The following is a 22,829-nucleotide window of genomic DNA, read 5'->3' on the forward strand; positions in this document are numbered from 1 at the left end:
GTCTGGGACTCAAGCCCTGTGTCGGGCTCCCTGCTCAGCAAGGAGTCTGCTTCTCCCTCTCCCTCTCCCCTGCTGCTCCCCCAACTCATTCATGTTTTTGCTCTCCTACTCTCTCTCTCTCTCAAATAAATAAATACCATCTTATTTAATGAATTAATTTTAAAATGGCGAGGATTAGCAAGTAAGAGGCCATTACAGGAAAAAGACTTTTCATCTCAAGACCACAACTCTAGACTAAAAATCATAGAGAACTAAAATAAAATAAAGACCGTGGGGATTTTTGTTTTTACCTTTATTCATTCAGAATGCAATTCTAGACCAATCAACAACCAAGAGAAAACCCTTAAGCTTTTAAGTGGCGTTAACAGGTTGAATATAACAGTATAGCCCCTTATGTACAAGCAAGAAGTCGATTTCCATTCTCATCATAAGACCTCTTCCTAAACATTTTCATTTCCTTCCCATCCAAAAAATGCATTAACATGATCATGTTTATATAGCTAGTCAGCACGAGACAAATGACAATTTATACTGAACTATTGAAATCGTGCGGTATAGTGCCCACCACTCCATGCTATAGCCCTTGACCTTTTCAGCAGCATTCACTATGTGGCATCGTCACCAATGACAATGAAAGCACTTCATTAATTTTGAAAAGCTAGAGTTAATCAAAAAGTTTCCGTATTGTAAATAACACGTGGAATATTGCATTTAAGTCTAAAATAGCAAGATCGCTTAAACATTTGCTACAGTCCTCCTTGTAATATATGTAGGAAAATGAATGCTATATGAGAAGAAACAGATCAAGTTCTTATATTTTCACCTAAAAGTCTAGTTATTTAGTTTAAGTAGTGTCTATTAATATTGAAATGATTACAAAATAAATCAGTGTTAAATACTGCACAAAATCTAAAAGAAAATGGTCACGTTACATCATACTATATTGTATAGATAATGATTAAAAGCAGCTAGTTAGAAGCCTCCTTTAAAAATTTAAAGTTTCTGACATCATTTTCCACCATTCCATCAATTCTTCCTTTTCCTCTTCTTTCCTTTCAGAAAATGACTCCAGTTCAAAATCAACCTGAAGGAGGAAATCAAGAATATATTGTTACCAAACAGCATGTGTATTTTTAAAAGCTGAAATTTTTTAAATGAGCACAGTTCTAGAGCTTATAGAATAAGCTCAGTATAGCCACCTGAATTAAAGTATATCCTACAAAGCTCTTGTGATAAACAAGATACTTTCAGAAGGGGGGAAAAAAAAAACAATCAAGAGCCATTATGTTTGAAATGTGCTTTGATCTTACAGTCTTGTAGGATTATTTAAAAGCAGATTATTCAAAAGCCGCTTATTTAAAGGCAATCTTTTCCCTCAATAAGAAGATGTAATTTATAATTAATTTTTTCCCTTTGAGCACCCATAAACCTTGAATTTTCTCCTAAGAACTGGGGAAAGATGGCAAAATGTAGTTCAGTGTCCTGGTGTCCCAAACCACAGGGACTGCTTTCCAGAATCTTGAATCTGCTAAGGAAACTGACAGAGACACATACATCTCCAAACCACCAGAGAGGCCAGTGACCCAGGAACTCAACTTTCTGTGCAAACTGGAAGTTCTCAGCAGGTCTATGGAAATCCATGGACTTCAGCATAAAAGGCTGTACTTCCCAACCTCAGTTTTCCTCAGTCCCTCTAGATACCCCTGCTTTCATTGCAAATAGAAGTAAGGTTCCTTGATCTGGCCACCAAGCCCCTGGTTATTTAGGAATATAACACTCACTACCTTCTTCAAGTAACACTGGCCAGAAAGGCTAAGATCCACATAATTGAACATTTAACAACCTGTTTCTGGGGCTACTTTTTCCTAGGTTTCACTTGCTCAAAATTACCTCTTGCTTTTAATACATATACAGCCTAATGTACGTAGACACACAATGAAAACCAAAGCACCAGGTAACAACTAAGATATTCTATTTGTGAAGCCAAGTACTTATAGTCCAAACTTTGACTGTACGCACAAAAATGCAACAAACTCCTCTTAAGTAAGCCTTTTGATTAGAAATCCTGCCAGCCATTCCCTGGTTGCAAAAATGTAATGCAAAGATTGCATAATGCCCTAGAACACTGCCAAGAGGAGTTCTGGTCTCATCACTACCAGCTTACCAGCAAAATAAGTGACACCGACTTAAATAAGATGTACTTTTTGATAGCTTTTAGCAGAGGGTCTCTCTCATAATATGTACTTAATACATATTTGGTTAATGCCTAAGATCACCTGACAGACATAATTATTTTTTCCAAATGCTCACTGAGTATTATACTGGATTCTAGAAATAAAAAGATAAATGGAACAGAAATCTCATTTTCTAAATTTCTAAAATGAGATTTTAGATTGACATCAATGCGGCAAATAAAAGTTTGATTTTGTTAAGTTGTATTTGATTTTCTTGTGAATGTCTTCAAAAAAACTGAGACACAATAAGGGAGCTTTGCAATAAGTAGCATAAAATCAAGCAAGGAGCCCTTGGTCAAGTCACCTGCCTTTGCTTGGCCACGGTTTTCTCATCTGTTAAATGGAGGTAATAGTGGTACCTACCTCACAGGGTCATTCTGAAGACTAAACATACATCATTTGAATATGTGTGACACACACAGAGAGCTCAATAAATCTTAGCCATTACGATTTCTTACCCCAACAGCAGGGCTATAAGGAATTGCTACTTTCTTTGTTATTGCCAGATACCCCGGAGCAGAGGCTGTGAGTTTATAGTTCCCAGGTACAAGCAATCTCCAGTAATCACCATCCTTCGCTGTAGGGAAACAAAATATCCACTCATATAATTATGCCATTTTAGGAATACCCACTATACCTCAGTTCAACTTCTCTGATTCCCTGTTTTTTTTTGGGGGGGGGTTGTTGTTGTTGTTGTTTTAATATTTTATTTGTTTATTTGACAGAGAGCTAGAGAGAGAGCACAAGCAAGCAGAGCGGCAGGCAGAGGGAGAGAGAGAGAAGCAGGCTCTCTGCTGAGCAGGGAGCCCAATGCGGGGCTCGATCCCAGGACCCTGGAATCATGACCTGAGCTGAAGGCAGCCGCTTAACCAACCGAGCCACCCGGGCGCCCCTGATTCCCTGTTTTTAAAATACATGTTTACGGAATTTGATAAAACGCCATTGAAATGAATGTTACACTCTCTTAGAGAAATATGTACTTTTATTTTTTTTTAAGATTTTTTTATTTACTCATTTGAAAGAGACAGAGCAAGCAAGAGGACAAGCAGGGGGAAGGGCCAGAGGGAGAAGCAGACTCCCCACTGAGCAGGGCGCCCCATGTGGGAATCATGACCTGAGCTGAAGGCAGATGCTTAACTGACTGAGTTATCCAGGTGCCCCTAGAGGAAGTAATTTCTAATGGCAATTTTACAGATATTAATGTCAAATTTTCAATAAATCTTGGAAAACAATGGATCCTCATAATCATGTCAGGAGTGACACAGGTAAAAAGATAAATAAAGCCCCCAATCCTGGTGTCAGAGCATCTGGTGCTGTGTTTCGAGTCTGGCCAAGTATCTTGCCGTGAACTCCTGATGGACTGAAGCTAATCAGTATGTCACGAAGTGTGACCCAAGACAGCCTCATCCAAAACCAGGCACTTATTAGAAATTTCTATTTCTGAAGATTCAGAATATGTTGGTCTGGAGTCCTGGTGTAGAGGGACTGCATTTTCAACAAGTTCTCTGGAGAATTCTTTTTTTTTTTTTTTAATTTTTATTTATTTAGATTTTATTTATTTATTTATTTATTTATTTAGACAGAGATCACAAGTAGGCAGAGAGGCAGGCAGAGAGAGAGAGGGAAGCAGGCTTCCCGCTGAGCAGAGAGCCCAATGTGGGGCTCGATCCCAGGACCCTGGGATCATGACCTGAGCCAAAGGCAGAGGCTTTAACCCACTGAGCCACCCAGGTGCCCCTCTCTGGAGAATTCTTAAGCAAAGGCAGGGGTCATACTCTTTCTCACCCCACATGTCCACAGCTCCCTCCTCATCTCGTTAGGATCCCTGGCCACTCCTACATCATCAGTCTCACGCATGTGCCTTCAACCCATCACCTGCTTTTCCCTCTTGGTTATACATGCCTGACAAGCCACCAGCCCTGGCTCATTTCCAGAGCTCCACCTGCCCCCATGGAGCCGGAGGACACACACCACCATGTTCCTCGGTCTCTGACTCATATACACCGACCTAACCGAGGGCACAGAACTGCCCTGTCTTCCTTCTAGTCCCTTCCTCCCTAGTCCTTCCACACTCTCATCTTCCTAGGCCAGTGAAGATCAATCACCTAGGAAACTGGTACAGTGCAAATTCTAATTGACTAGCCTGGGGTGAGGCCTGAGATTCTGCATTCCTAACCAGCTCCAAGGCTGTGCTGAATTCAGGGGCCGGTCAGGGCCACACTTTGAGTAGCAAGGCCTTAGCAGACATTTCACATTTTCTTTAACACCCCTGACATATCCTCTTCATCCTCACTCTCAGTTGATGCTTTCCATCTTATTTCACTGTGAAAATAAAACCAGAAAAAAGAAAAGCCCCTGTGACCATCTCTTCCAATATTCCTCTGACTCCCACATCTCCTTTCAGCTGGGGCATCACTGATCGCCGTTGCTTTACAGTAAAATGTCTGAAGAGATCTGTCAGTACTCTCTACCTCTGACGTCTCTCCTGTTCTCTCTTAGACCCTCCAAGGAGGCTCCCACTATCCCATGGAAACGGATTCTGTCAGGATCCTCCATGCTGGTTCATTCACAAGGTTCATCTTACTTGGCACTCCCAATCACTCCCTCCTTCTTGAAACCCTTCTGGGTTTCCAGGACAATTCATTTCGTTTTTTCACTACCTCCGGCTCCATTCCCCCTTCTTACCCTGCCCTCAAAAAGATGAAGCGTCTCCTCAGATTTCATTCCTTCCTGCCTATGTGTATTTCCCATGTTAGAGTTCCATAAAATGCCTGAGAAAATCGTATCTCTCTGGCACTCAGATTAACAGACAGAAGAGGCTCCCTGAGGCCAGAGAGGACGGAGCCTTCTCCAAGCTCCCCTGAGGGCTAAGGGGGCAATGTCTTGGCACAAATTCTGGTATACTGGTTGGCAAGATGTGCTGGCACTTAGAGAGGTGTTGATAAATATTTGTTGAATAGATAAATAGATGGAGCTTTAGGTCGGCAAATGTTAAGGGTTTTTTTTTAAATACCAAAGTCATAAATGAGGAGGTTAAGAAAGAGGTAATGCTATAGAGTGATTTGGGAAATAAGGTAAATGCTCATTAATTATAAGGTATAGAAACATGCCAATAGTTCCTCCCTAAAAACATATTGTTGTTGTTGAAAAGGCCCCAACAAATGACAGTTAAACTAAAACGAGCTGCATAAATGTTGATTAACAGGGGTAGGCAGGTTTGCCAGGAAAATATGTCCTCATCCCCAAACAGGGAAAACGGAAATGGGGCTTTGAACTCAGAAATAACTAATAACCACCTCCATGCTGTTAACACCTTGTTTAACCCTGAGAAAGTCTGGATTTTTTGTACAGATTAAATGAAGAAAACAGATGAGAAATCCTAGACACCTGATACACTGGCATTGTTCTTTCCTATCCTTCCCACTCTCTCCCGAGGTCCTCCAATTAATAGCCTGTCAGCACTTCAGAGTCATCAGAAAGGCGCTGATACTTCAGCTCCAGCCAGTTCATTTGCCTTTGCCTCAAGAGCTACACAGATTGTCCAGTGGAGGCTTCCCCCCAGCCCCGGGCCGCTCCGGGCCGAGACAGCGAGGAAAGGGCGCCACCTGCTGCATGCCAAGTTCTAAGCCAGCAACCGTCCTAGTAACTGCCTGACGTGCTCCCACAAAGGAAATGTGGGATCGATCAAAGCGGGCAGAGGGGGAGGTAAAGAGACAGAAGTCTTTGGATCGTTTTGCTTAGAACAGGGTAGGAACTGTAACTAAGATGACAAGTAATCACGCTCTGTGTGTTACCCTAGAGCCTCCAGATCATGGCAGAGAACACCCACCGGATGTAACATCATGGTCAATTCCTTCCACGGAGATAGTGGCGTTGGCAATCGGGTTCCCTTGAAGGTCTCGGACAAAGCCTTTAACTCCTCGGTGTATCTGTGAAGGTCAAGAACAAGCAAAAAAAAAAATCAAATTCAAAATGCTCTTAAGAACACGTTTCATGCCAAGAATCTCCTTCTTTTCAAGCAAAAGACTGTAGGTCCTCAGTGGTTAAGGATCAAAATATGCTCAAAAGGCTGCTCAATTTTTTTTGAACATCCTCTACACTGTTCTTTCTCAAGTGGACAAATGAGAAGTAATCCCCTGAAAACTGACATCTTGTTCTGTGTCAGATAAAAACAATGAAGTAACTTCCAAACCACCAAAACAAAACAAAAGTCTGTCATATCTGTAAAGCAGTTCTGGTCCTTAGCGGATTTCATGACTTTCTCCCTCTTACACTGGGTCACCTGTGTATAGGGGGTATGGCCCCCGACAGCTAGCAAGAATTACATTACAGCCTTTTTAGCACTTGTTCATGTTGAGTAAAAAGACAGATTGTGACTACTCTTGTAGTGAACCCATTAACAATATTCTTTTGGCTGAAAATAAGTGACCTGAAAGATTTATGAACTTCAAACTGGGTTTAGAAAGGAAACAGAAGAATAACGCCCCTCCATTAAGCCACAGTCGACAACTACAGTGCAAACTACAAAAGCAGCTTTTTCCTTCATTTTTAAACAGAATTCAACTAAGTCAATATGTTTCAAGTAACAGAGGGTCACTTCAGGTCCCTGAGAAAGTGCTGCTTCTGGAAACACCAAAGGGTGATACACTAAGCTTAATTAATTAACGGAAGTTGCCCAGATTCCCAAAGGCTCAACTCGCTCCTCACTCCATCTAGCCCTAGAAAGTGAATTTGCTTTTGCTACTGAGGACACTGGAATATTTTCCACAGAAGGTAGAATAAGTCTCAGGCCTGCCTTTGTCATCAGAGAATAAATCTGGCAGCAGTACAATGTTTAATCAAACAGATGTCCTGGATTATCAATCAGCAAATCTTTTTGCATTTGCTATTAGTTTTAAAAATACAGAATCTCTACAACTCTACAAAAATAACATGTACTTCCTTCCTCTAAAGGCAATTTGGGGATCAGAAAAATTTTAGAGAAAAGGAAGAGCGATACACATAGAGCAGAAAATCAGAGAAAAAAATACAAACTTTAAATTTCTTAATATGAGGGCTCTTCAAAGAAATTTAGAAAGCTTGCAAACAGACCATTATTTACTCACATGTACTTTATGCTCATTGAGGCACCATAATCTGGATATTATCAATATTATAAACCTTAGATTAAAGTTTTAAATTTCCTTTCCTTACCATTCAAAAATAAGTCAAACAATCACTTTAAAAACATATATAGTTCACCTGCATTGGGCAAAAATATACCCAGTTAATATTCATGACTTTACTTTTTTTCTGCATCTGCAACCCGAGACTTAGAGTATGACATTTAAGAAATAGTCAAATAAGTAGATATCTATCTCTGATACGACAATTTTGAAGGAAATTTCTCTGAAAAATTACACAGTAGTAATAAATCTCAGTGAAAGTGTTATAGACTCTCACAACTCCACATGAATGCGGGTCAGAAAATGCTGTCATTTTATGGCTTTTGCAAAGGAAATCACAGAAGTTCAAATTTCACTCATGCTTGAAGAAACTATTTACTACCCTTGTCCCTCCTATAATGCTCTCTCCTCAGATTCCAGGACATCAATCAACCAAGCCTGGAAAAAAAAAAAAAAATCCAGAGATTCTCCATTGTCACCAGAACTGTTCATATCAGTAACCTTTAAGCCCTCCCCCAAAGAGCTTGCTGAAATGGACACCCTGGGGTCCTACCATGCAAGCAGTGGGGTTCACTGATGGGACAGGAAACTCATTTTTAACAAGAACCTAGGTGATTCTGATGCCAGTGCCCAAGAACCATTCTTTGGGAATTTCTTTGGGAATTTTGAGAACTAGACCGTTGCAAAGCTATTGAGTGAGAGGCTCTCCACCACTGCAAACTATTTATCCTAATTAACTTTGCAATTCCAGTTCCTGCAAACATCCCTTTAAAGCCCTGCAAGAGATTTCTTTTCAACCAATTACAGAATTAGACCTCCTAATCACCTATTTTCCATGAATTCTAAACTAGTCCACACTTAGACTTTAAGTCCAGGTATTCAATTACTAAGCCCCACTGTACTCTGTCCCTTCATCAATAAAATAATTTCAACACAGAACTTCTGGCAGTCTTCACTGACCTGTCATCAGCCCTTGATACCCTAAACTCAGTGTTCTATGAAGCAAGCTGGAGGAGCCCATTGTAAATATCACTCTCACCGCCTCTCCACAGCTCGTACCATAACACTGAGGTTCTATCACGGTGGATCCTATGGGTCTGTGGACAGATCAAATTCTGATTCCAAGTGGCATAAAACACGACGGTATGACCTGTTCCCTCTTCTTTCCAGCTTATTTCTATATAAATTGATGAGTTGATACATGCCTACTTACCACCATAAATATAACACATATTCTTCTCTTTCCTGATGGTACATATTTGTGGGTTTTGTTCTGTCTAGAGTTTTTTCTTAAGAACTAAGGCTCAAGCAGCAGCTGAACCTGTTGTTTTAACTGATGAGCAGGACCAGGTTATGGACCCAGCATGCTGCCATGGCTCTTTGTAACTGACCTTTATTTGAGCATTTATCGTGCTCTCATGTGATTCAGTTCTGACGTTTCTGAACTCACTGATATGAGACTTCTATCCCCAGCGCTTCACAGCATGCCTAAGACACTAGAATAGCTGAATAAATTTTTGTGGAAAGAACTATGTAAATAGAATGAAAAGCACTGTGTTAAGTAGGCATTATTTGACATCTAAGAGGAGGAGGACACACCAAATAGCCCCGTCTTACTTTCTCTACCCCAAAAATATACTTATAGCTCTCCTCGAAGGAGAAACTATTCAGGGGTTCTTATCAAGGTTGTTCTAGGGTCAACATGGCTAATTATCCTTACCTTTTGCTGTTGAAAATGCCTTTTTTATATTAACATACAGAGGATTCCACTGATTGAAAACATCCTGTGTCATGAGTAATTTTTAATCTTTGTAATTAGCGCATCTATTCCATGAGAATCACTTTTAGTAAGGTATTCTATGGATATCTGACACATGTAAAAGAACACTTAAGCTGATTTTACATATTTTTAAATGCATTAGTTTCCTACATACATGTTGTCTACATATATGCAAATAGCTTCATGTTTATTTAACATAATTTGTTCATATCAAATTAGTTTTTAAATTAGTCTGGACCATCTGCTGGCATGTGAAACTGACATCACTCTACCTGGCTTTGGGTGTAAATAGCCACATACAGAATGGAGTTTGAAGATCATCGAAACACTGCAGGCAAGGATCAGAGTCTTTGGGTCTTCTTCCCCACCGAGGCCCCCAGAGCCCATGTCAACATAGTATAGAGGTGTGGGGTTGGTAGGGTATCAGTAGGTAAGGTATCTTACTCCCTCAGGTGGTGAGATTCCCCCCAAATTCTATATAGACCATACTGGAATGACTACATAAGTGCTTCTCTAGAACAGATACAGGACTGTGTCATCAAAGGCAATATGGCATGGTGATTCTGGAAGGACACAGCCTGGATTCAAATTCTGGCTGAGTGACTTCAGGCAAGCTGTTTGACTTGTCTGTGTCTCTGATCCCTCATTTTCAATTCAGGGATGATGATGATGATGAAGATACAACTTCCTTTATGAGGTGGTTGTGAAGATTAAATGTGTTCATGATCACATGTAAGGCATTCAGAACAATGCCTGGGAAACAGTAAATGCCCAGTAAAGGTAAGCTATAGTTATTATGATTACCTCAGATACCGCTGAGTCGAGGGTGAGACAAGTGGGGCATGTTGGGGCACAGAAATAAGGAAGGCACTCACACTCAGGTGCGGATTCTATACCTGCATGCCCCTGAGAGTAAGTGCCTCCCTCAGTTTTGGATCCTGGATGCTTCACTTACCTCACCCTTGTCCTGATCCTGTCTGGGATGCCTGACAGGCCCAAGACAATGAGGGTGGAGGAGGGTCCTAAGACTGTTTGGCTTACAGCAATATGAATGAACACAGGGTGTCACCTCACTTTACCACAAATCTCAGTTTAGTCAGTTCTCAGTGAATATTCATGAGGCACAAAACCTATGACAAATGAAAGCCTGTTTGGACCACTGTTGACATGTTTTCCAAATGTAGCGCCCTCATTCTGAGTCAGATGGACTCCCCTGACTCCTGAGATGGGCTCCTCACAGGAACCACTGTATGTCTGGATTAAATGCTCTGAGATCTCCCATTTTATGCCGGAGACAGGGTTTACCTGCTCGAGGTAGCTAATAAGGGAGTTTTTGTTATCCTCCCAGTAGCTCTTCAGAGTCTCTTCAGGTGGAAACTTTTCACAGCTAAGCTCCACGGTGATCTCGAAACAGTTGCTGCTGAGGTAATTGAAGTCTTGCATTCCTGCCAAGGTACCAAATGGAAAGACAAAATATACATGTGAGACGAAAACCCTACACAAACCGTTCTGCTGAATTGGGAGCCAAGCAAAAAATACACCAACCGGTGCATTTTAAGTAGTCTGTGGGAAACCACAAGGAAAATCACCTACCATAAGGGACAGAACAACATAACTGGGAGGCTGTTATTGCTTTAGAGCAGAAATTCTCTTGGGTTCTTAAGCAATCACTTAGCTGAATGCATTGCGGCTGTTGGGTACTAAAGCAGGCATTGACGGTGTTCCGCGTTGCTGGAATTGTCTTCAAAGAAGATAACTGGGAACAATGGCATCAAAATGACAGAAGAGGAGTTTTCTACCATCTTCCTCGAAAAAGATCAATTTTGACAATCATGCATGGAACAGAGCGCCTTTGTGGAAGGCCAGGAGTCCAGAGCAAAAATTCCAGCACACCATTGGAAGAAAAAAATCAGAGACCAGACGCGCTGAAGAAAGTAAGAGTAATGGTTTTGCCTTCCTTGCATCACCCCTTCCCTAAGGTGGTACAGCTCAGTGACAACAGAGAACTTTTTGGTCCATGATTTCTCTCAGGAGGCAAAGTGGGAACATGTGAGTGAGTTTACTGGACACAGCTTCTTTCTCACCCCATCCAGAAAACTTATTAAGTATGCTATATGACTGGGGGCAGGGAATGGCTAGGAGAACAGTAGGCAACACTTTCAGAATGTATCAAAGGAATGTGGATCTTACTAACCTTGTCAGAGACTCCATCAGAAAGCCTAGCCATGAGCCACTGGGGACACCTTGCCAGCAGATCCCCTCGACTGGCCCACAGGCACCCCTAACGTTCTACACACCCCATCCACACACCTCGCCCTGTAGCAAGCTCCCTCTGCATGCCACTGATGGTAGCAACAGCGAGTCTTTGCAGATGACTGATGAGCTCTCAGAGAAAGCTGGCCCAACGTTGCATGGCTGAGAGAAAGGACACAAATTTGAGCATTTAGCACTGCCCTAGGGAAAGCAAAGAGGAGGCTATCAGCAATTGGCCTGACTTTGCCGGATCAAAAGAAGGCATACAATTTTAAGAATTTTCCCCCTAAGAAATAAGGAGGAGGCATATCATAGAAAAGGTCTGGGAAAGCCTCGGAATTCCTAACAGGACTAAGAGAAGTTATCATTCTACCAAAGCCAGTCGGTAAAGAAAGGAGGTGGCTCCTTCTTCAGATGGGAAGGCAGCAACAGAAACCTTCAAGGAACATGAAAAATCAAGGAAACATGACACCACCAAAGGAACACAATCATTTTCCAGTAACCAAACCTGAAGAAATGGAGATCTATGACTTTCCTAGTAAAAAAATCAAAATAGTTGTTTAAGGAAGCTCAATGACCTACAAGAAAAAACACAATTCATGAAATCAGGAAAATTATATATGAGCAAAATGAGAAGTTTAACAGAAAGATAGAAATCATAACAAGAACCAAACAGAAGTTCAAGAGCTAAAATAACAGCAACAACAAATACAAAGAATTAAAAGGGGGGAAATGCAGTAGGAAGCATTAATAGCAGACTGGATTAATAGCAGACTGGATTTTTTTTTCAGAAAAAAAAAAATCAGGAGGCAGAAACAGGTCATCTGAAATTACCCAGTAATAGGAAAACAAAGAAAAAGGAATGAAAAAGAGTGAAGAAAGCCTACATGACTATGGGATACCATTAAGAAAACAATCTACACATCACTAGAGTCCCAGAAGAAGAGAGAGAGAGAAGAGGCAGAAAGTAAATATCAAGAAATAATGGCTGAGAACCTCCTAAATTCAGGAAGAAATTTGGACATCCAAGTTCATAGGTCACCCAAAAATTTCAATTCAAAAAGATCTTCTCCAGGATGTATTAGGAAAAAGTAATCAAAAAAACAAAGACAAAAAGATCTTAAAAGGAGCTAAAGGGGGGGGGGGGACTTATAACTTACAAAAGACCCACCCCCGCCCCCACACATAAGGCTATCAGGAGATTTCTCAGCAGTAACTTCATAGGCCAGGAGACACTGGGATGATATATTCAAAGTGAAAGAAAAAAACTGCTAACCAAGAAAACTTTACTCAGCAAAGTTGTCCTTCAGAAATAAGGAGATAAAGACTTTCCCAAACAAAAGCTGAAGGATCTCATTACCATTAGAACTGTCTTACAAGAAATGCTGCAAAGTGTTCTTGAAGCTGAAATGAAAGAATACTAATTTGTAACATGGAAACATATTTAAAAAATGCAACACATGGTAAAGGTAGGTATAGAGTTAAATCCAAAATACTCTAAAATTGTGTTATGGTAGTCTTAGTCACTTAACTCTAGTATGAAAATTAAAGGACAAAAGTATTAAAAATAACTATAGCCACAATAATTTATTAATGAATACATAACATAAAAGAATGTAAACTGTGACATCAAAAACTAAATACTGGTGGGGCATGGTATAAAATGTCTTTTTGTAAATGATCAAAATTAAGTTGTTATCAGCTTAAAATGGACTGTTATGTCTATAGGATGTAAGTCTCATGCTAACCAAAAAGCAAAAACTTATGCTTCACAAAAGACAAATGTATAAGAACTAAAGAATATCACTAAGGAAAATGATCAGTTCACAAAGGTCAGAAAGAGAGGAAAAAAGGAACAAGGGAACTACAAAAACAGCCAGAAAACAATAAGATGGTATTAATATGTCTTTTAAGTGTTAATGGTTTAAATTCTCCATTAAGACATAGAGTATCTGAACAGATTTAAAAACAGAAAAAAAAAAAAAAAAAGCAGGATCGAACTATATGGTGCCTACCAGAGCCTCAGAGTCTCACATCATGTGCAAGGACAAGGAAAGCTTAGAGTGAAGGAATGAAAAAAGATATTCCATGCAAGTAGAAACCTAAAAAGAGTAGGGGTAGCTATACTTTTATCAGACAAATACACTTTAAGCCAAAAAGCTATAACAAGAGACAAAAACGGTCATTATAAAATGATAGAAGGGTAAATTTCTCAAAGGACATAACTCTTGAAAATTATATATGCATTCAACACTGGAGCATCTAAATATATTAAGCCAAATATACTAACAGACCTGAAGGGAAAAATAAATAACAATGCAATAATAAGAGGAGACTTCATTATTCCAGTTTCAACAATGGATAGATTATCCAGTCAAAAATCAACAAGTAAAAACTGCCCTTGAACTATATGTTAGACCAAATGTACCTAACAGATATATATGGAACATTCCACCCAACAGCATAATTATACATTCTTCTCAAGCCCACATGAAATATTATGCAGGATATATTCACAATTATGTAGAAAATTAAAACAACAGACCTCTGAACAACCAATGGGTCAAAAAGGAAATCAAAAGGAAAACCAAAATATTATGAAACAAACAAAAATAGAAACACGGCATACCAAAACTTACAGGATGCAGTAAAAGCAGTTCTAAGAGGAAAGTTTATTATAATAAATGCCTGCATTAAGAAAAAAGAAAGATCTTAAATAAACAATCTAATTTGATACATCAAAGAGCTAGAAAAAGAACAAACTAAGTCCAAAGTTAGCAAAAAGAAGGAAATAAGAAAGATCAGAGCATATACAAATAAAATACAGACAAGAAAAACAAAAGGAAAGATCAACAAATCTAACAGCTGGTGTTTTTTTTTTTTTTAAGGTAAGCAAAACTCACAAACATTTAACTAGAGTAAGAATTAAGAGAGAGAAAACTCAAAAAATAATCAGAAATGGAAGAGGAGACATTACTACAACTGATATGACAGAAATACAAAGGCTCTTAAGAGACTACTATGAATGATTATAGAACAACAATTGGATAACCAGAAGAAACGGGTAAATTTCTAGAGACATACAGCCCACCAAGACTGAATTATAAATTAGGATGAAATGGAAAATCTGAAACAGATCAATTACTAGTAAGAAGACTGAACCAGCAATCAATAATTTCCCAAAAAAGAAAAGTCCAAGACAATATGGTTTCACTGGTGAATTCTACCAAACATTTAAAGAAGAATTAACACCAATCCTTCTAAAACTCTTCCCAAAAATTGAAGAGAAGGAAACACTCCCAAACTCATTTTACAGGCCAGCATCACCCTGATACCAAAGCCAGAAAAGGACATTACAAGAAAAGAAAACTACAGGCCAATATTCCTGATTAATATAGTTGCAAAAATTCTCAATAAAATACTAGCAAACTGTATTCAACAGCACATTGAAAGGATCATAAAGAATGATCAAGTAAAATGTATATTTAGGGTATAATGATGGTTCAACATAAGCAAATCAACAAATGAGAAACGCCACATTGATAGAATGAAAGATAAATATCATGATAATCTCAAAAGTTGCATAAAGAGATTTTGACAAAATTCAATATCTTTTCATGATTAAAATTCATGGATGTAAAAGAAATGGACCACAACGTAATAAAGGCTATATATGACAAGCCCACAGCTAACATCCTACTTGATGGTGAAAGGCTGAAAGCTTTTTCTCTAAGTTCAGGAACAAGAAAACATTGCCCACTCTCACCATTCCTATTCAACATAGTATTAGAAGTCCTAGTCAAAGCAATCAGGCAAGAAAAAGAAATAAGACATCCAAATTGGAAAAAAAATGAAGTAAAACTGTCTTTGTTTGCAGATGATATGACCTTATATATAGACAGTCCCAAAGAATGCACCAAAAAACTCTTGGAACTAATAAATTCATTAAAGTTGCAGGTCGCAAAGCCAACATACAAAAATCAGTTGCATTTCTATAACTAACAATGAACTATCCAAAAAACAAACAAAGAAAACAATCCAATTTACAACAGTATCAAAAACAATAAAATACTTGGGAATAAATTTAACCAAGGAGGTGAAAGATCTCTAAACTGAACACTGTAAAACACTGATGAAAGAAACTGAAGAAGACACAAGTAAGTGGAAAAATATCCTGTGTACATAGGTCAGAATTAATATTACCAAAATGCCCATATTACTCAAAACACAGATTCAATGTACAGATTCTAAGGATGCAATGTAATCTACAGATTCAATGTAATCCCTATCAAAATTCCAAAGGCATTCTTTATATATAGAAAAGAAATCCTAAAATTTATATGGAACCACAAAAGACACCAAAGAACCAAAGTAATCTTGAGAAATAAGAATAAACATGGAGACATTAAACTTTCTGACTTCAGTCTATCCTACAAAGATATAATAATCAAAATGGTATGATACTGGCATAAAAACAGACACATAGGTCAAAAGTCCAGAATCAAGAGCCCAGAAATAAATCCTGACACATTCAGTTTACTAATATTTGACAAGGAAATAGGGAATACTCAATGGGGAAAGGTTAATCTCTTTAATAAAAGGCATTGGGGAAAAAAAGAAACACAAAAGACACACAAAAGGAAGACATTGGAATGTTTTCTTACACCATACACAAAAATTAACTCAAAATGGATTGGAAAACATAAATGTAAGACCTGAAATCATAAATCCCTAGAAGAAAACATAGAAAAACCTCCCTGTTATTTGTCTTGGCAACAACATTTGGATATGGCAACAAAACACATAGTAAATAAATAAATAAATAAATAAATAAGCAGGACTACATCAAACTGAAAACTTCAGTACAGAAAAAGAAACAGTCAAAAAAGTGAAAAGGCAGTCAATCTATAGAATGGGAGAAAATATTTACAAACTATCTGATGAGGTGTTAATATAAAAAATACACAAGGGGGGCGCCTGGGTGGCTCAGTGGGTTAAGCCGCTGCCTTCGGCTCAGGTCATGATCCCAGGTCCTGGGTTCGAGCCCCACATCAGGCTTTCTGCTCAGTGGGGAGCCTGCTTCCTCCTCTCTCTCTGCCTGCCTCTGCCTACTTGTGATTTCTCTCTGTCAAATAAATAAATAAAATCTTTAAAAAAAAAAAAATACACAAGGAACTCATACAACTCAATAGCAAAAAAAAACAAATAAGCCAATTAAAAATGGACAAAGAACCTGACTAGATATTTTTCCAAAGAAGACATACTGATAGCCAACAGACATCCAAGAAGATGCTCAACATCACTAATCATCCGGGAAATGCAAATCAAAGCCACAATGAGGTATCACCTCATACCTGTTAGAACAGCTATTATAAAAAAGATAAAAGACAGTAAGTACTGGCAAAAATGCAAAGAAAAGAGAACTTTTGTGCACTGTTGATAAGAATGCAAATTGGTACATTCACTATGGAAAATGGTAGGTTCAGAGGCTCCCAAAAAAATTAAAAATAGAATTACCATATGATCTAGCAATCCTAATTCTGGGTATATATCTAAAGAAAATGAAATCATTATCTAAAAGATATAGTTATCTGCACTCCCATGTTCACTGCAGCATTATTCACAGTAGCAAAGACACGGAAACAACCTAAGTGTCCATGGACAGATGAATGGATAAAGAAAATGTGGTATATATAAACAATAGGATATTACTCGGCCATAAAAATTAGGGAAATCCTGCCATTAGCAAAAACATGGATGGACCCTGAAAGCATTATGCTAAGTGAAATAATTCAGACAGAGAAAGACAAATACTGAGTGATCTCCCTTACATATAAATTTTAAAAGCCAAACCTGTAAAAAATAGGAGAGTAGAGTAATGGTTGCCAAAAGGGGGACAAGGAAATAAGATGTTTGTCAACGAGCACACACTGCCAGTTATAAGAAAGTTCTGGGGAGCTGATGTATAGCATGGCGACTATAGTTAACAATACTGTGTAATATATTTGAAAGCTGCAAAGAGAGTAAATATTAAATGTTTTCACAAGAAAAGAAAAAAGAAAAATGGTAATTATGTCAAGTGATGGATGACTTACCTAGCCTTATTAGGTAATCATTTATGCAATACATTCATGAAATAAATCACATCATACACCTGAAACTTACATGATTTTATACACAATTAAAGCTGGAGAAAAATAAAATTTTTAAACATTAATTTTTTTTTGTAAGTGACAATAGGGCCAAACCTTCAATCCTTACTGGGCTAATAAAGAAATGTGCATCCGTCTAAACCTACCTATCACGGAAGAGCTTGGACGGTCATATAAGATAGTCTGACATACTATTTTGTTCCTTAAAGTCCAACAATAGCACAGTAGATTCCTAAGGTTTGGAGTCTTACTAATATACTCCATACTAATTTAACAGTCACTGAGTATCTACTACAGATGAGGCATAAGAAGATCACTGCAAACTGCACCGAGAGAAGATTCTGCATCCAGAACAATTTTACTTTGAAGCTGAGTCAATCTAGTAGTGAATGCTGTCGCTACCCACAAGATTGCTTTTACTAAGCCAGGGGGTCCATCCCCAAATTGCTGTTTGCCTGTTGGCTGTTCAGAGCTCAGCGCTGACCCCTGTTTTCTACGAGAGCTGCTTGCTGATAGAAACCACCTGGCTTGGAAGGTTACACCCTCCTATCTTCCATTCCAAAACCCTCCTCTGCAATCCCCAACCAAAGACTGACTGATATGAAGCCACCAAAGGCTGGTCCCTTGCCTCAGGGCAGGATAACCCCCCTGTGGTTTACACTTGAGGACTTCCTCCCAATGGCTCAGGCCAAGGCTCTGGCTGTCTCTGTGACCACATCCTCCCTCAGCTCTATCCATCTCCCTACCCTGCCTCCCTCACTTCCATGCAGGGCTTTTTCTAAAGAGCACTTCCTCGATAAATTACAAGCAACCAAATCCCTATTTCAAATTCCGCTTCTGGAAAACATGGACCTAAGACACTGATTTCCTTCACTATCTAGGGAGCTAAAGGAAGTCAAAACTTTCTTTGACTGATTATTGTGGCTTATAATCACTGATAAAGATCAGTATTATTATTATTAATATTATTGTCATTATTTTGCAGATCTAGATCTCTTGGTATTCTGTAGACAATACATTGTTTGTCCATAAATGTAATTCCAAAGGTATCATTAATTTTTTTATAAAAATTGAATTATGAAATTACTTCCCATCTGATGTATGATGCATTTAACATAGTCTAACTCCTAAATCTGACTTTATTTCTCAGGCTATAGGGGGGAAAAAAAGTGCTGATTCTGATCTGGTCTGATGCGAAATATAAATCAAAACAGAACAAACATATATCAGAAAGAAAAATATCAGGAAAACTGTTTTTCTCCAGGCATAATTCAATAAAAGAAGCATAATAAGCAAACCCAAACCCTATAATTCACTAGTGCTGCTACTGCCCTAATTCTCTAGCATTTCCAGGTGGGTCAGAGAAAATCATTCTTGGGCAAAGAGGGAAAAAAAAAATCAGTTATCTTTACATTTCATTCTTCATACTGGGTAGAGTGAGTGTTACATAACTGTTGGTGGTCCAGCTAGCCATGAAAATAAGAGTTCTATGAAGTCTACTTGGGCAAAGGGAGCCAGGACTGCTGCCCTGGTTGCCTAGAAAATGGCTTCCTCCAGTGGCTGTGCTGCCTTTTCCCTTTTCAGACCCCGTAAAAGGTAAAGATCTTCATGATCTAACAGTGCTTATTACAGTAGTGAATATCAACTAATATTCCACATTAAACAGTCCCCATTATCCCATCATTTAAAAGAAAAATAAAAGGTATATGGATGAAGATACACTGCTCTCCAATATATTCTTCTGCCTAAAAGCTTAACTAACATATAACAAGGAAGCTCTTATTCCCTAAGGCCAGAATTTGAAAAGTAGGGTATTTCACAATACTCAATCTATATTTTCCCCATGGACATCTTTAGTTCATTCTTACGTTTTCAATTAGCATCTTGATTTTTAAAAATCAACAAAAACAAAACTACACATAGCAACCATTTATTCAGAAAACTAATTTTAATGGGTGAACTATAGGTTCCATCTATTTCTTAATGTCTGAGGACTGAAAGCTCTCCACATCTAAATGGTAATTATAAATAATTCACTACCTCCGAAGCACAAGGTGAAACGGACACTCACCGCCAGGAACACTGTACCAAGCAGCACCATTGGTTGTTCCATCTATGAAGCTGCTGTCATCATCGTTCTTGCGACACGGTGGCCGATTGGGGTCAGACATGGGTGGGTTAAAAGAGGAGTATGCCCGAGCCAAGCTTTGGAAAATGGCATCATCTGGGCAGGAGCTATATTCATGAGCACTACCTAGAAAATAAACCCACAGGATTAAAGAAATCAATATAGACCAAAGAGCTCTGCATGTTTTCCAAAGAGTGATTCAGTGTCGTCTCTTGCTGATATATTTTTTTTCTAGAAGAATTTATTTATTTATTTATTTATTTAATTATTTGACGGATTGAGAGAGAGAGCAGCAGAGGGAGAAGGAGAAGCAGACTCCCCGCTGAGCAGGGAGCCCCATGCAGGACTCCAGCCCAGGATTTGCGATCATGACCCTGAGCAGAAAGTAGACACTGAACTGACTGAGCCACCCAGGCACCCTCTTGCTGGGTTTTTTTTTTTTTCTTTTAAGCAACATCACAATGGGAAATAAGTGATGGTCTAAGTGCTCAACAATTACATTTAGTATTTAAGTGATATATGATTCCGTTCCACACCACAATGTAGAAATTGGGTAGAATGGGACATCCTACTTAGTATCTGAAAGCTTCACGAGAAAAGGTGAAAGTTCATCGTAAACTAGACCTGAGAAAACAGAAAGGAGATTTCCATTGTCAAAATTTTTAATTTTAAAAAATGTGACTTCTGGGTGCCTGGGAGGCTCAGTCAGTTAAGCGGCTGCCTTCTGCTCAGGCCATGATCCCAGGGGGTCCTGGAATTGAGCCCCGGGGTGGGGCTTCCCTGCTCAACTGGGAGTCTGCTTCTCACTCTGCTCATGCTCACACATGCTCTCTCTCTCTCAAATAAATAAATAAAATCTTTTAAAAAATAATAATAAAATAAAAATAAAGTAAAAAAATAAAAAATGTGGGCACCTGGGTGGCTCAGTGGGTTAAGCCTCTGCCTTCAGCTCAGGTCATGATCTCAGGGTCCTGGGATCGAGCCCCGCATTGGGCTCTTTGCTCAGCAGGGAGCCTGCTTCCCACCCCCTTTCTTCCTCTCTGCCTACTTGTGATCTCTGTCTGTCAAATAAATAAATAAAATCTTAAAAAAAAAAATAAAAAAAATAAAAAATGTAACCCCATAGCCACCATGCATCATTTTCACACATACTTTTTGGTATTCAAGTTTTAAGGTTTAAAAAAAATCTCCCAGGGGTGCCTGGGTGGCTCAGTGGGTTAAGCCTCTGCCTTCCTTCGGCTCAGGTCACGATCTCAGGGTCCTGGGATTGAGCCCCACATTAGGCTTTCTGCTCAGCGGAGAGCCTGCCTCCCCCTCTCTCTGCCTACTGTTCTTCCTGCTTGTGATCTGTCAAATAAATAAATAAAATCTTTAAAAAAAATCTCCCATGTGTAATATGGAAAGAAATTATATATATTTTGATACACTGTAGTCTTCTTCAGATATGATAAAATATGCCAGGTTTTTAAATTTCCTAGCTATTGACAAGCTACAAAATCTCTAAATTTTAATGATGTTGCACCAAAGACTTTCTTCAAGGCTCAAATTTCCAATATCTAAAATTATCATCATGTGCTTGCAAAGAACGAATTCTTCAAAGGCCCCTGAGAACCCATCCAAAGTGGGAAATTCACTGTAGCAACAAAAAGTAAGTTGAAAATAACTATCTGGCTGAAGCTTGCTGTGCCTGAAATTTAACTAAAACTAGTTCAAGAAAGTCAAAGCACCAGTTCCTCTCCCTGACACCACTAGAAAGGGTCCCAAATGCAAAAGCAGGAGTGCACGGTAAGACACGGAGAGACCACACAGGCCCTGATCAAGCTCCAAAAAGACCACTTTCATTTTTAAGCCCTCTTGTACACAAACTGCATAATTTCCATTATTTCTTGATTCTACCTGGGTTCACGAGTGACCAACTTCATGACCTCTGTTTTCTCCCTTTCTCTTGCATTCCATCACGATCATATTCCTCGTCCACTAAACTTATTAAAAAGTTATAGTCTTTTTCTGCCAAATATTATTATTATAATATTTATATATACATATATAATATTTATAATAACCAATGCCACATGAAATGAACTTACATCCTTCTCCAAGCTAAATCATTTAATGGCCAGTTCCTTAAAAGAGCATTATAGAAATCATCCTATAAACCATTACAAAGCAATTATAAACCTTGAACCATTAGAGAAACAGGAAGGACACCTACCAGTCCTCGTCTCGTCATAGGGGTAATTGGCCACAAGGTCTCCTCCGTGGAGATTGGCCGAGAGCACAAAAGGAATATCCATAATCCAGTGAATAACGGCCTTGGTCTCAGGAGCGAGCTGTATTAAAGATTAGAGAGTAGAAAGGTTATACACTTGGTTATCACTGGTGGGAGCGCTCGTCAGGAAAGACAGAAAAGAAACAACAATAATCGAAAGCTGGTCATAGGTCTTCTTTCAAGCGCTTTGTGGTTGTTGTCATAAAAATAAAAAAGTTTCCAGGAAGAGCAGCATTTCCATCTCTATCTTTCTCACTTATAATAACACATATTTCAATAGTGTTTGAATTTCCTTAAATGTTTTACTTTTGTGAGCTGCCAGATTTTCTCTCTCTCTCTCTCTCTCTCTCTCTTTTTTTTTATTTTAGCTTTTTTCTCTTTGAAACTTAAAAACCATCATGCAAATCACTTACAGATTCTGGGACACTTCCATCTGATCTTTGTTAATAACAGCTAAGAGTAAGACAAAGAGAAAAGAAAATAGTTGGACTGAAGAACAATGTTCTTTCTCCACAGTGGTTGAGTTCTAGAAATGTATGACAGATTTTATTTCTTTTGTTACTAATTATTATTATTTATTATCTTCTTTTATGGCTTACTATTTTTCCAATTCCCTCCCAAGTACCTCTAACATTGTCCCTACAAAAAAATATTAAATTGGGTCTCTTTCAAAACTCACTGTAAAATAACACCTTACTTTGGGAAAACCATCTTAAACAAAGGCAAAAAAGTTTCAGAAATTCATTTTGCCTTAATTTAATGACTCACAGCACCTCATATCCTGGTAGCAAAACAAAAGAGGAAAGAAATTTATACTAAAGAATCCATCTGGAGCCAGACATGTGATT

General features: G+C 38.7%; 1 protein-coding gene across 1 annotated transcript in view; it reads right to left on the reverse strand.

Annotated features, from left to right (window-relative positions):
- Window positions 1-283: 283 nt before the first annotated feature.
- CPE (carboxypeptidase E) overlaps window positions 284-22,829 on the reverse strand; it is a 114,032-nt gene continuing 91,486 nt past the window's right edge. The window contains exons 4-9 of the mRNA XM_047717736.1: window positions 21,925-22,042; window positions 19,656-19,838; window positions 10,485-10,624; window positions 6,064-6,163; window positions 2,693-2,811; window positions 284-1,084 (exon numbers count right to left, since the gene is read on the reverse strand). Coding sequence (XP_047573692.1) covers window positions 986-1,084; window positions 2,693-2,811; window positions 6,064-6,163; window positions 10,485-10,624; window positions 19,656-19,838; window positions 21,925-22,042 — 759 coding nt within the window. The 3' untranslated portion in view covers window positions 284-985. The remainder of the gene's footprint in view (window positions 1,085-2,692; window positions 2,812-6,063; window positions 6,164-10,484; window positions 10,625-19,655; window positions 19,839-21,924; window positions 22,043-22,829) is intronic.

The sequence above is a fragment of the Lutra lutra genome, chromosome 2, assembly GCF_902655055.1.
Source record: "Lutra lutra chromosome 2, mLutLut1.2, whole genome shotgun sequence".
Taxonomy (NCBI): Eukaryota; Metazoa; Chordata; class Mammalia; order Carnivora; family Mustelidae; genus Lutra; species Lutra lutra.